Source organism: Antechinus flavipes, chromosome 6 (assembly GCF_016432865.1).
Source record: "Antechinus flavipes isolate AdamAnt ecotype Samford, QLD, Australia chromosome 6, AdamAnt_v2, whole genome shotgun sequence".
Lineage (NCBI taxonomy): Eukaryota > Metazoa > Chordata > Mammalia > Dasyuromorphia > Dasyuridae > Antechinus > Antechinus flavipes.
Window position 1 is genome coordinate 209,262,037 of NC_067403.1, and position 14,557 is coordinate 209,276,593.

General features: G+C 54.8%; 1 protein-coding gene across 10 annotated transcripts in view; it reads right to left on the reverse strand.

Moving 5' to 3' along the window:
- The window catches only part of DENND2B (DENN domain containing 2B), a 203,632-nt gene that overhangs the window by 16,554 nt on the left and 172,521 nt on the right, over positions 1-14,557 (reverse strand). For 8 of the 10 annotated variants that reach the window (XM_051965226.1, XM_051965225.1, XM_051965224.1 and 5 more), the window contains 8 exons: positions 12,832-12,983; positions 10,248-10,463; positions 7,335-7,431; positions 5,654-5,698; positions 3,741-3,925; positions 3,460-3,569; positions 3,107-3,176; positions 438-515 (listed from right to left, as the gene is read on the reverse strand). In XM_051965226.1, the coding sequence (XP_051821186.1) occupies positions 438-515; positions 3,107-3,176; positions 3,460-3,569; positions 3,741-3,925; positions 5,654-5,698; positions 7,335-7,431; positions 10,248-10,463; positions 12,832-12,983 (953 nt within the window). The remainder of the gene's footprint in view (positions 1-437; positions 516-3,106; positions 3,177-3,459; positions 3,570-3,740; positions 3,926-5,653; positions 5,699-7,334; positions 7,432-10,247; positions 10,464-12,831; positions 12,984-14,557) is intronic. The other 2 variants (XM_051965231.1, XM_051965230.1) reach the window with 1 other exon arrangement.

Consider the following 14,557-nt stretch of genomic DNA (forward strand, 5'->3'; position numbering starts at 1 on the left):
CAGCGCAGAGAGTCTGGAGCCCCCGGCCCAGCCAGGATCCCTCTCCAAATAAGACCCCAACCCAGGGCCTGGGGCCAAGCACAGAAAAACCGCCCCGGGGCCCTCTGCTTCCCTGAAATCCCGTCCACATGCCCACAGCCCACATGAGCTCCGGGCCCTCCTGTGGTCTGCAAGCCCCTGACCAAAGCAGGCAGAGACCTGGGTCTCAGAAACAACGAGAAGAGCCTCTTGTGCCATGTGGGCCGGACAGCTTTGGGAGAGAAGCAGCACCATTATCGGCACCCCCCTTTTACCGGGGTGGCTTGCCCCCAGTCAGTCCCAGATCCCAGTCCCTGACCCCCCTACCCCCCGACTTTCTGAGGGGACTGGCAGATTGGGGAGTCCGGGAGGATCCCTGTGGGGGCAGGGGCTCCCTGATTTTGGGGATCCCTCCTTACCTTGGAAAACAAGCCGAAGCAGCCAAGGCGGCTGATGACACAGTACACCTCGGGGAGGCGAGGACCTTTTCCACTTGGCTGGGAGATGGGGAGACACAAAGGAGCGGGCGGTTACCTCAGGGGCTTCCCTCTGGAGACGCATTTCCCCTCCCTCTCCCACTCCCAGAGGAGCCCCCAGCACCAGCCAGACCCCACCGGGGAGGGACTGGAGTCCAGAAGCATTATGTTCTCAGAATGACTTTGATTTTAATGATTCGAGCCCCCCAAAGTTCTGGGTGACCCTTCTTATCTGCCCTGAGCTCCCTTTCTGCCCCCACCCCAGAGACATCCCCCCCTCCCACAGCAGGCATTCCGCCCCCACTCCCCTTCCTCAGAAGAACACAGACCAACGGCGCTCTGTGGGACCGAGAGAAAAGGGGGCAGACCCGGGAGTCACTAGAGGTGTCCCTGCCCAGCCCCTGCCTGGGAGCCCTAAGACCTGCTGGGAGTCAGGGGGTCTGAGGCAGCAGCCACAGAGAAAACAGCCTGGGCCCCTCTGCCTGGGAAGGATGGAGGGAGACCCATGAGGTAAAATTGGGAGGGAAAGCAGGGAGAGGGGAAGGCAAGAAGCAAAAAGGAGGGAGAAGGAAAGGAGAGAGAGAGAGAAAGAAAGAGACAGAGACAGAGATACAGAGAGGTAGAGAGAGACAGAGACAAAGACAGAGAGAGACACACACAGAGACAGACAGACAGAGAAAATAGAGAAAGAGAGAGACAGAGACAGACAAAGAGAGACAGAGACAGAGAGAAAACAGAGAGAGAGAGAGAGAGAGAGAGAGAGAGAGAGAGAGAGAGAGAGAGACACAGAGACAGACAGACAGAGAAAATAGAGAAAGAGAGAGACAGAGACAGAGAGAAAACAGAGAAAGAGAGAAAACAGAGAGAGAGAGAGAGAGACAGAGACAGACAGACAGAGAAAATAGAGAAAGAGAGAGACAGAGACAGAGAGAAAACAGAGAAAGAGAGAAAACAGAGAGAGAGAGAGAGAGAGAGAGAGAGACAAAGACAGAGAGAGACACACAGAGACAGACAGAGAAAATAGAGAGAGAGACAGAGACAGAGACAGAGAGAAAATAGAGAAAGAGAGAAAACAGAGAGAGAGAGAGAGAGAGAGAGAAGCCCCTTTGACAGTCCTCACATCCCCCTCCCCCCGGAGTAGAGAAGACCCCAAGGAGCTCAGCAATGACAGCAGCAGGGAGTCACTGGGACCAGACCCAGGGGTACCTGGGCACCGGGCAGGGGGAGGGGCGGCAGGTGCAGGCCCCGCCCCCAAGGTCCCGGGCTCTGCCTTGGCTGCTAAGCAAATGCAGATGGGGCTATTTCAGGATTCAGACCTGCTGGCCACGCGTCACTGCTCCAGAAAGAGGCTGGAATCCTTTTTTTTTGTCCATATTAGGCATAAAACTAACTCCTTTCTCTCACTGCTCCCCCCTTTTCTCTTCACTCCCCCCCCCCCCAAAAAAAAGCCCGGAGTGATTAAATCAAGTATGTGGGATTTGGGTTAAAATCCTTGTGTCCGATGTGCAGGAATGCCGATCCGGTGCCAGCCCCCTTGGCTCGGGCCCAGGCCGGGCGTCTCTGAGCGGGCCAGCACAAACACGCCGTTCCCTCCCAGGGCAGCCGGGAGGCCGGGAACAAAAGTCGCTCCTCGCTCAGGCCCCGCCCGCCCTCTGCCCGACGCCTTTCCGGCCGGCCCCCTGTGTGACCCCCCCCAGCCCGGGGGTCCCAGCCCCCGACTGCCCCCGCCTGGCAGGGGGTTCTCTCCCACCGGGCTCAGGGACAGTGCAGACAGACTGGGGGCTTCCTGCGGGCAGGGCCGGGACTCCCAGGCCCAGGGCCCGGCCCAGAGCCGGCACGAGGGGGACAAACCAGGCCAAAGGCAGCCTTGGTTCGGGAGCAGCGGCCCCTGCCCGGGACCGGCTGCAGGAAACAGCGCCGCCCGCCCCCACCCCCACCCCCCAACACCATTAAGGAAAAGCACAGTTCTCTGCCCCGAATAACCCCCGGCTATCCCGGTGCCCCTCAGTCGCAGCCTCCGGCCGCTTCCCAGGCAGGGGGAGAGCTGGCCCGCTGCCCACCAGCCCCCAGAGCCTCCCAGCAGCAGCAGCTCTCCCTGAGGCCTCGGAGAAGGGCCCCACGGTCCCACTGGCCGGACTTGTGACAGCGCGCACCGTGAAACGCCCCCAGCGCGGTGAGAGGAGGAGGCAGGAACGGGGAGCCGGGGCTGATCCTGACCCTGCTCCCGTGGCACCCCGGAGCCCGAGCCCCCGGCCGGCCCCCGATGGATCAACAACCCTGACGCAAAAGGCTCCGGAAGCAGGAGGGGGCCCAGAGATTGGTCGTGGACAGCCAGCCCCCCTCCAGCCCTCCCCGAGAGGCCTCCTGCGTAATCTCCAGGGCCCAGGGGCCCCGGGGAGCGCTGACCCTCCGGCTGGGGCAAAGGTCCAGGCCTCTGAGCTCCAGTCACCCGGGCCAGGCTGGCGGAAGCGCCAGAGCGGAGGCCGGAGCCCGAGGCCTTCCCGAGAGCCCCCACCCCGGCCCCCATCCTGCCCCGAGGGGACCGGGAGAAAGGCCTCTCGCTTCCTGCCAGAGCGACCCTCCCCGACCAGGGGCACAGAGGCCGCACTCACCAGTAACCGCCTGCAGTAGCCGAACCTCCGGCTGCCGTCCTCGCCCGTGAGCATGAAAGAGAAGGTCTCGCTGCAACAGAGAGGCTCGTTGTGGGGGGCCACAGGCTGGCCCCCCAGGCCCGGGCCCCAGAGATGGGGGAGGGGGGCCAGGAGATGGGGGAGGAGATGGAGGGGGGGCGAGGAGACTGGGGGGGGCAAGGAGACTGGGGGGGGCAAGGAGACTGGGGGGGGCAAGGAGACAGAGCTGGGGGGGAGGGGCCAGGACCCAGCCAGACAGAGCCCTCACTCCCGCCCTAAACGTGGCCAGGCAGGGCTGCAGGAGACCCCCCCGCCCATCCGCAGAGACGGCTCACCTGCTGTAATCGGAGACAGGAAGCCAGTCCTTGGCATCGGGGAAGCAGAACTGGGGGATGGCCTTGAGCCGCTCCTCGGCCTCCCGCATCTGCTTGGTGGGTCTGTCCAGCTGGGGGCGGGGGGGAGAGAGGTCACCACATCACGCTGGGCCAGGGGCCGGGGGCAGGCTCTGTGCCCTGCGGAGGACGGGTCCCCACGCCCGCTGCCCAGGGACCGAGCCAGGGGTGAGCGGGCCGTGAAAGGCCCGGTCCGGGCCCACTGGCGGGGGTCTGCACCTCACCTTGGGGAACTGGTAGGAGACCTCGGGGAGGTAGGTGTTTCTGGACGGCTTCTTCTTCAAGGACACCACCACGAAGTACTCAAACAGCTCCCGCTCCTGCCACTCGATCAGCTCCAGCTCTAGCGTCCGGTAGCTGGGCGCCCGCTTCAGCATGGACTGGATGTGCACCAGGCGCTGGGTGTGAGCTGCAAGAGGGCGGGGGTCACCCAGGGCAGGGCGGGGGTCACTCAGGGTGGGGGGGGTCACCCAAGGCAAGGGGGGAGGGGGGTCACTCAGGGTGGGGCAGGGAGGGTCACCCAGGGCGGGGGTCACTCAGGGCAGGGCGGGGGCACAGCCCCCCTCTCCCCCCCAGCGCCTGAGAGTACACCTGGGGTATGAGAGGAGAAAGGGGCAAGGGCTGTGCGAGTGCTGAGCTGTACCTCCCCACCTCGCTCTGGCTGGGATCCCCACTAGGGTGAGTGAGAAAGACGGCTGATAATTGTCAAAAGATGGAGACGGAACGCGGAAAGGATGGAGAAGTGAAAATGAATGCAAGAGACCAGTAAGAACGCCCAGAATGAGCCGGGGCTGGAGAATAATGAAAAGTACCCTGAAAACAGGCCTTTATACGGAGGGCATGAGGAGATGCAGGATGGGAGAGGGCGGACCAGGGCCCCGCCGCCAGAGACCCCCGATCCATTCTCGGGCCGTGCTCTGTATCTCTGCCTGGGATCCCCTCGTCATTCTGCCAGGGACCCCCTGATTCATTCTCGGGCCTTTCTCTGTATCTCTGCCTGGGATCCCCTCGTCACTCTGCCAGAGACCCCCGATCCATTCTCGGGCCGTGCTCTGTATCTCTGCCTGGGATCCCCTCGTCACTCTGCCATTCAGGGACCCCCTGATCTCTCACAGAGCCAGGACCCAGCTGTTGGTCCAGAGAAGCTTGGGTAGCTCACTGTGGGTAGTTTTCACTAGTGCTGAAGAAAGATCTTTAGCAATCTACAAGCTCTTGTCCTTCTTGATTACCCCGAAGGGAATGGATCAAGAAAGGGCAAAAAGAAAGAGGAAAGGGAAGAAGAAAGGGAGAAAATCCCGTTACTTCAAACGATGAAGCGGGCTGAGCTAGTTTTCACTGAGGGCACAGTAGGGTGAGAATAGGGGGGCACAGGAACTTCAACAAAGCTGAGGTAAGATCTTGGGGAAACAGGCATCCCCGGTGGGACTCTCCCCTTCCATCGGAGAGGAGAACAAGAGCGGGGCCCCGAAGGACTGACTCGCAGCCCGAGCCTCCCTTCTGGCCACTAGGAAAGGATGGCTGGGATCCTCCCTCGCCCTTCCTGACCTTTCACATTCCCAGCACAATCTGACAGGCACATCTGGCCCTCCAATCCCACTGGCAGAAACTCGGGGGCACGCGGGGGAAGGGTTAGAGAGAGGCCATACTTTTCCATAAAAACTCCAAAAATATGGTCAAAGGCACCCATCTGGCGCTGGCCGTCCGCCAGGCTCACGTGATAAGCACCTGGAATCTAACTCCAGTCCATCCCTGCGGTTTCTCTTCCGCCCTCGGCCCTGCTGGGCTCCTCCCTACCTAGCTACAGCCTCCCTGGCCACACCCGGTGAGGGGCATCGAGCCCACGGGGGTCGCGCCCCCCCTCTTAACGAGGGTGAAAACGGTTTCCAAGCCTGAGAGTCAGTCCTTGCTGGGAGGCGGTCGGGGACGCGTTTCTTCCCCTTCCCCTCTTTTTTATCCTGCTTCAATTACCAATGACTTACTCTAAGGTCCCTGGGGTCCCTGTCAATCCAGTGGGTCTATATGGTCCCCAGAGGGCCACTTTTAGGGACAAGGAAGAGGGAGATTTCAGGTGGTGGGAACGACCACGTGCATCACACGTTAACAAAAGGTAATGTCCCTCCCAGACCCACCCCCTCACCTTTAAATCGGTCGTCGGAGTCGCTCTCGCTCTCGCTGTTCTCGTCTGTAAAAGCAACAGAAACAAAACTTCGCCACCCTTCCCAGAGTGCAATGCTTCCAAGCCCCACTGGCAAAGCAGGTCCAAGGGGCCTTCACACTCTCCTATCTGCTCTTCCTTGTGAGTCAGTCAAGAAACATTTGTGAAGCACCTACTACGCGCTAAGGCGTCTCAAACTGGCTCCCAAGAGCCAAGGAGGAGCACTGGCATCTTAGAAATAAGCAAAAAATGCTGCAAAATCAGGACTTGGAAAATGATGGAGAAAACGGTGGTAATGTAATTTTAATTTCTATATACGTCCTTCACGGTGGTTGGTGGGCCGGCATATTTCGGGGAAGGGGGTGGGGGCAGAGGAAGATGGAGGTTAAATCAAAGTTCAACTGTGTTGCAGAGTGGGTAGAAGGGGTTAGAGGGGTGTTCTAAGGCCTCTTGTTTTAAGAAGGGATGTGGGGGGAAAGGAATGGTCCAGCAAGATGGGGAGGCAGACTCTTTCCTGCACATGCATTCAGTTCCTGCTTCTTACTCTGTGTCCGAGCTTGTCTGTGAACAGCTCACTGACCCACTAATTTTATTTAATCTGGGGCTACTTAACTCGGTTGTTAAGAAAGAGCAATCTTCCGGCATTCATCTGGCTTCTTGCTGCCCCGTGGTCACAGACAGCTTGCTCCCTCCAGCCTTGCTCGCTCATGGTAACTTTCTGTTGGTCGTAGCCAGACCAGGGCTAGTGAGGGTTTAACCTTATTTCTAAGATTAAAGTGCTCCTCCTTGGCTCTTGGGAGCCAGTTTGAGACGGCTTAGCACACAGTAGGTGCTTAGCAAATGTAAGTATAAACTTACATTACCAGGGGTATAATATATTCTTATATATTATATATACATTTATTTTATATATTTTTGTATTTTATTTATATATGTAATATTCATATATAGGTAAATCATATTTATATTATATATTTCCTACATAAACATACATTTATATATTTTTGTATTTTACTCATACATGTAATATACATATAAAATAATATTTGTATTACATATACTTTGTATATATAAATGTATATGTAAATATACATTTATTTATATTTTTAATATTTTACTTACATATGTAATATATACATATAAATAAATGATATTTATATTATATATACTTCATATATAAATATATATATTTATTTGTACATTTTATTTATATGTGTAAAATACATATATTATACAGAAAAGTACTTATATATATAAATACGCATTTATTTTTAAAGTTATAATGTATTTTCTTTGCTAAAATTGTGTCATATTGGTGCAGAAGCATCATCACCCTCAAAAATACACATGAGAAAACTGAGGTTCACAGAAAACGTCATGGAGGACATGAGGCTCTGACAGTGGGGTGTACTGGAAAGAATACTGGGCCACTGTCCAATTTCTAGCAGACCCCACTGCCTGAGCCTCATATTTCCCATCCTCCCGGGAGAAAACCGCTCCCTGACAGGCAGCACGAAGGCGACTTCTCCTCCTCGGCAGGGCCCAGGGCCGCTCCCCTAGGGGACAGCTTAGGCCGGACAGTGGGTGGAATCAGGGAGCAGTCACTCAAACACCAGTAACCCCAGCTAAGTCCTGAATGCCAGCGGGAGCCCTGGCAGCTTACCTCTCAGGGACGCCGTCTCGATGCTCGACATGGACAGCTTCTTTAACCTCTTCTTGCCCCTCTTGGCGTTATAGATGGAATTGATCCTCTGAACCAGCTGGGGGAGAGACGCGAGAAGGGCTGAGTGCGCCAAATCCCCACCTTCCCCGGCAAAGGCGCGCTCCCTTCGCAGGTTTCTGACCCATAATGCCACGGACCACTGGGCACGAGCCCCTCACAGTGGGCCCCACAACCACCCTGGCTCAAGCAATCACCCGCAGCCCCTCCCATCGTTAAGCCACTCAGGGACAGGACGTGGTCCCGACCCCTGATCCCCGCTCATGGCGTCCACTCTTCTCTCGCCACTGAAATAACACTGCCCTCAGAGCTCTCCCTCTCAATCTGATAACGGCCAGTTTACAGAGCAGGGAACTGTCTGCTGTGACCCCCTGGGAGTTTGCGGGAGCAGGGACGTCCCCACAAGCATCGGTGGAGCATCCCCAGGTGGCACTAGTTCCCGGGAACCCAACTTTCTCCTTCCTCCTTGCTCCAGGGTACCACGAGGGACTCAGTGAATTCATGATGCAGAGCAGAGGGATGAGACAGACTCGTCCATCTACGGGTGCATCGAGCCCGCAAACTGAAAAATTTAATGCCCTCCTGCCCGCCAAAGGGCAGGATGAGAAGCTGTGGGATCTCTACGGCCTTCTCTGAGGGAATGCAATCACCTCCAGCAGCCACAGCTTCCCGGAAGAAAGACAGGCACAAAGAATCCAGTCCTTTTTCTTCCTGACTGCATCAGGGGCTGGACAGGAAGGATCTAAATTCCCAATATGCCCAAGCATTGTTTGCCGTCTAAAAATACCCTGTTGGTTAAATCCCGCTCCCTCCTCACCGGGGGGCTCTAGGGCATTGTGAGGGGTGGGGGGTGGGGGAGAAGAACAACACATACTTGGAAAGCCAGTCTGAAAATTGCGTCTACAGAGAAGTAAATACTGGACATCTCTTCTCTACTCACAAAGCCACGGCCTTAGGTGAAGCCCCCAGTAACTCTCATCTAGCTTCCTCCTTGGACTTCCTGCCTATGTCCCCACGCCTACCTATCAATCCTCCGCAGAGGGGCTGAAATAATTTTCCTAAAGTGAAGATGTGACTACATTGCCCCCCTGCTCAAGAAATCCCAATAGCTACTTTTGGTCTTTCAGATCAAAAATAAATTCCTTGGTTTGTTTTTTAAAAGTCAATCAATCAATCAACACTTATTAAGCACCAATTATGCACCAGGCACTGTCCTAAGCACGAGGGATACAAAAAAGAGGGAAGAGACTTAAAACTCTTTAGTTTGTTTTTTAAAAGTCAATCAATCAATCAATCAATCAACATTTATTAAGCACCAACTATGCACCAGGCACTGTACTAAGCACTAGGGATACAAAAAAGAGAGAAGAGACTTAAAACTCTTTAGTTTGTTTTTTAAAAGTCAATCAATCAATCAACATTTATTAAGCACCAACTATGCACCAGGCACTGTACTAAGCACTAGGGATACAAAAAAGAGGCAAAAGACTTAAAACTCTTTGGTTCGTTTTTTTTTAAGTCAATCAATCAATCAATAAACACTTATTAAGCACCAATTATGCACCAGGCACTGTCCTAAGCATTAGGGATACAAAAAAGAGGCAAAGAACTCTCTGCTCTCAAGGAGCTTAAAACATAAAGACAACATGCAAACAAAAGTATACAAAGCAAGCTATATGCAGGATAAATAAGAAATGATGAAGGGAGAGAAAGCACAGGAATTCAGAGGGGAGAGAAAAGTTTCCAGCACAAGATGGGTTTTCCTTGGGACTTAAAATGGGTCAGTGGTCAGAGTGGAGGAGGGAGAGGCAAGTGGTTAGTGGGAGAAAACGCCCAGAGCTATGAGATGGATCACCTTGTGAAAGGCAGCAACATCCCGTGAGAAGAAGAGGGACAGAAGGTGAAAGGAGGGGCTTTGAATGCCAAACAGAGCATTTTGTAAGGGACCCGGAAGCAAAGGGGAGCCTGTGGGGTTTTATTATGAGGGAGACAAGGGGGCCGTGCTGGGAGCTGTGCTTTCGGAAAATCCTGTTAGCAGCTGACTGGGGAACGGATTGGAGTGGGGAGAGCTTGAGGCAGGAAGGCCCCCCAACAGCAATAATCCAAGCGTGAGCCGGTGACGGTCTGCACCCTCATCAGAGAAGAGAGAAGGGGGCGAGTTCCAGAGATGGTGCAAAAGGGAGTCCTTCCCAACCCGGCCTTCATCCTCCCTGCCAAATGAAGCCTTCCTTGAGCTCCCTGCTGCCGCTTCTCCAGCCCAGAATCTGGGATTAGAAATTGAAACTCTCTCATTTCTATGTCTCCCTGACAGAACGTGAGCACCTGGGCAGCCAGGCTGCCCGCCGGCCCTTAGCACAGTTAGTTCCCTGCACATATTTGCTGCTAAATAAATGTTTGTTGCCTTATTGGTGCCTGTGATCCTGGAGGCGAATCTGAACGCAAACACACGGAGAAATGGTTTCCTGTGTGTCTCTCTCTCATCAGACTGGAAGCTCCTTAAGGGGAGGAATCGAGTCTTTGCTACTGGACTGGGAGTGGAAGGCAGGGACAGAGAGCGGCTCGGCGCCTGAGCAGGAAGCTCCCAGAGGGGGTTCCACGAGAGGAGGAAGAGGATCCTTCCTTTCAGATGGGCCCCTCCCTGACAGTGAGCGCCATATCTTTTCCATCAGTTGGAAGCCCCCCAGGGGTGGGGAGCGTGTCTCCCCAGCAGACTGGGCTCTTCCCAAAGCCAGAGGCCGGCTCCTTTTCTTGGCTCTAGAGCCTCGGTGGCGCCGGGCCGCGGGGGGCCGGGCCGGATGGGCGAGATGCTTCCTGGCAGCGAGGCGAGTGCCCAGCCCTCCCTGCCACCGAGGCTACCTTGGGGATTCGGCGGGCACGGCGGCTGGAGAGCAGCTCGCTGGTGGTGCTCAGGCTGTCTTCGTTAAGGCTGGACGGCGAGGAAGGCAAGCTCAGCTGGGCCAACAGCAGCATGTCATCGTGGCTGTGTCTCTTGGGTAACCGTGGCAACCGGTGGCCCTTCCTCTCGGACCAATTCCCGACGCGCAAGGACTGAGTGCCGGATTTCAGGGAGAGCTGTGGGGGGGAGAGGGAACAGGGGAGGGGGCTCATCACAGGCTCCCCGCAGCTCCCTCCTGGGGCCTGACGGCCGCTCTCTTGCCCCCTCTCTCTTCCGAGCTCTCAGCTGTCAGAGAACAGACTGGCCCGTCCACGGGGCCCTGGGACACAAAAGCAGCCTCTCCCTTGGTCGGGAACCAAGGCTCTTGGCGGGAACAGAACCACTGATACAGTAAAGGGGAAGGCAAAGGCTCGGAAAACCTTCCGCTCACCTTAGGAGGGAGGGGGACATGGAGGAGGGGCAGCTGGACAAAGGGAGAGAATCTGATGCTCAAAATTTTTAAAATGCTATAAAATAAATAAATAAGGGAAGGGAGGAAGACATCATTATTAGTACAGATAACAAGACTCAGAAGGCAGTGCATTACACATATGTCCTGGTGAATGTGTCCTGACTAAAGTGAGAGAGACAAAGAAACACAGACACAGAGAGAACAAGTAGGAGGCTTCTCCTATGCTTTGGGACACAACAAAAGCTCGCAGGCTAAGGAAGCATCTTCAGATAAGGAAGGCAGGAAAGGGAGGTTCCCCCCGCCCTTCCTAGTCTCCTCCCAAGCCCTGGCCCCTTATCCCCTCCGAAGGCTAGCACAGAAGCTCTGCAGGAGAGAAGCCTTCAGGCTCAGTAGCTGTCCACCCTGCTGGAGTTTGCCTGGACCCTCTCCTGGGGTCCCAAAGGGGACGTGGGCTAACTATGAGCCCACCTAGGATTCCCCTCTGCCATACCCCCAGCTCTCTGCTGAAAACCTCCAGGAAGAGAGCTCACACTCGCTATGTTTGTCCTTCAGCTTCTCCACATCCACCCCGGTCCAGGAAAAAGGTCCCCCCAAATGTATACTAAGGTCAGCTAAGCTGCTTTAGGCTCCAGGGCATTCGCTGCACCCTGGGTGAACCGTAACCAAGAACCGGAACCGAATATTGGCTCAGCCCCCTCACTGCCCAGCCAGGCTCCCTCCTACAGCCTTCACGAAACTAGTCGGTCAAGGAACGAACACCGATCCGAAGATCAGCCCAGGCAGAAGATACCGGGCAATCAATCTACAGAAAAATCGATCGCATCCGTCATCCCAAAGCCAAGAGAAATAATCTGGGGTTAGACATTGTTTTAGGAGTATCCTGGGAAAGAGTCTCTTCCACTAGCGTGGAGTAGCGGTGGCAAACATGTGGCCCAGGACTCTGTCTAGTGCAACCAGAATCAGGTTAAAATGTAATCAGGAAATAATAATAAAAATGGAATCGGGAAATATTTAACAAAATAAATAAAAATACAGTAAGACATCAGTAACATTAATTTTAAAACTGAGTCGTATATGGCCCGCAGGCATCCTCTTTTATTTTTTTTCCAGTGAAAAACTGACAGAGGGTCAAGAGAACTTGAGGAAGTAGGAAAACAGAAAATAGATGGAGGTAAGCTCCTGGGACTGAGTCACCTCTAACTCCTGAATCTCCCCCCGGAGAGAGCACAGCCCTCTGCACTGAGACCCGGACACTTCAGAGATCTGTCACTTCTCCTCTGCGGGCACTCCTCCCCCCAACTCAGGCGGAAACTTTCTGCTCCTTAAGAGACGGCCTGGAGAGCTGCCCTGGCGGCCTGCTGCAGGCCTCTATTTCACTGGGGAGACTGGCCACAACTGGCCAGCAGCGGGATCGCCCTGGAGAAGCCCCAAGAGAGCACGAGTAACGGCAGGTGGTTAATGCGTCGCACTCAGAGAGCAGACACTGGTGGAAGCAAATGCCTCTGAAACCACCTTCTCTTCTGCCCATCACCTTTCTTTCTTTCTTTTGGCTGAGGCAATTGGGGTTAAGTGACTTGCCCAGGGTCACACAGTTAGTTAAGTGTCTGGGGCCAAACTTGAACTCGGCTCCTCCTAACTCCAGGGCTGCTTCCTCCCATTTCCTACCCCGGCTGTCCCAGAGAGACAAAGCAATCACCCCCCAACCTCCAGCATTATAGATGTAGGACCCTTGGGCTTCCCCTCCCCTTGGTAGGCAGGCAGCCCCCTCCCCTCTGTTAAATATTGGGCTGCTGCCAGTCCCCCTCTCTCCCCCGCTCATGGCTGAGGTCATTTCTGGTCGAGCCTCTGAATGCAAATTCTCTGACCAGAGGCATGTCCACTCAGGAGGCGGGGGCGGCGAGGACCAAACAGGCAGACGAATAAACAAGCTTTCCCAGCAGCCGTGTCAGCACCGGAGCCCTCGCAGGCGAGGAGTGGGAGCCCCTTCCAGGACCAGCTCCAAGCCCGAGTCCGGGCGCACGGAGCCGCCCCCGACAGACCCGGCCCGCAAAGACCCCCGGGTCAGGGGGAGGGGCCCGCCGGGGGGCCGTTACCTGGGGGGGCGGGTTGCTGTACTTCCTCTCCTGGGGAGTCCACATCCTGTGCAAAGCGTCTAGGGAGTTCTCGGACAGCTGCTGGGACTTGCGTCCTGCCCGCCGGCCCTTTAAGTCCACATCCTCATATGGATTCTCTTTGGGCACATCTCCTGCAGAGGAGGATGAGGGTGGGGGGGAGGGGAGAAGGGAAGGGAGAGGGGCAGGAAGAAGGGACACACACACACACACACAAGCACAGACAAGAAAAGAAAAAAGATTCCTGTGAACCAAATAAAGTGACTCTCTCCCCCTCAGGCCCCTCAGCCCCATGAGTCATGCTGCCGTCTGCAGCTGGATGGCTCCAAACAGATCTTGGCCCTCTTGTCCACAAGCCCTGTTCCCTTCCCCTCCCCAGCCCTATCCCCCTTCCCAAAGCTGGCACAGGCAAGGCCTCCGGAGCACCCTCCTCCTCTGGGCCCGGCCAGGCAGCCCCAGAGCCCTTCCTAGGCGAACCCCCTCCAGGGGCCTCCCCGGACCGCACCCCCCACCCCAAAGCCCCTGCTGGGGCCAGAACGGCTGACGTGTCCCCAAGGTTCCCCCGCAGATCCTTGTGCCCCTCCCGGGGCGGCACCAAACACCCTCCTACGCCTGGTGTGCCGATGGGTAAACCGAGGCGCAGAAAAATGACATTGCCGGGCCATCCCCACAGAGCCAGAGGCAAAGCTCAAACCCCCAAAGAGCCTTCAGCCACCAGCCTTTCTCTTTAAGAAAAAAGGGGCTTTAACTTTTTTTAAATCCTGAGTTTGGATTCTTTTAATTAAAAGAAAAAAAAGAGCCCAAATCCACATTTTTCAAACCTTTCCAAGTCCTTCTGATCTTGCTCTATCCTTTGTTGTTGCTGGGGAATGGGGGAAAAGTGGGAAGGAGGGGGGGAGTGCAGATCTGCTTTTTCACTTTAACCTGTTTTTAAAGATTTCCAGTGATTCTCACTCTGTTAACTAGTCCAATGCTCGACCGACTTTCCAGGATAATCGGAACGTCTCTCGTGGTAATTCCAGTCCATTTCCACACTGAGCAGCCAGGTCTCCATGGACAGAGTGACCAGCCCTCAGGAATGATCCCTTCCCCAGGATGGGGAGGGTGGAAGGAGTCTCCAAAACAGCACAGGGGACCCCCCTCCCCAAGATTCTGGAGCCATCTCTGCTCCTCTCTCCGAGCCCCAGCTTCTGCATCCCCAGAGCGCAGGGCCTGTGGGCATCCTGGCCACATCAAAAATGCCGTATCTGTCATTTCTAGATCTACAACTTCTCCTAATTTCTTTTCAGTAACTCTCTGGATAATCCAATTAATTCATTTTTAAAATATTTACTGCATCTTTCCCATACTGGCCTTCTGTTAAGTCACTTTGAAGGGGGAAGGGAAAGGAAGGAAACAAGCACTTATTAAATGCCTATTATGTTCTAGGCCCTGGGCTAAGTGCCTTAATTAATTTGATCCTCACAACAATTTTTTTCAGTTAAGGAAACTGAGACAAAGGCCCATAGCTACTAAGTTGAAGTCAGGTCTTCCTACTTTGGGCCTAGCATGTTGTCTGCTCTGTTACCTAGCTGCCACTGTAGGAGATAAGTAAGAAAAAGAAAACTATACTAAATTAATATCCAAGAAAAACAAAAGTAAATTGCAGGTGGAAGTAGCAGCACTTTAGGCATTAAAGTAGGTATGGCTTGCTTGGAGGCAACAGGAA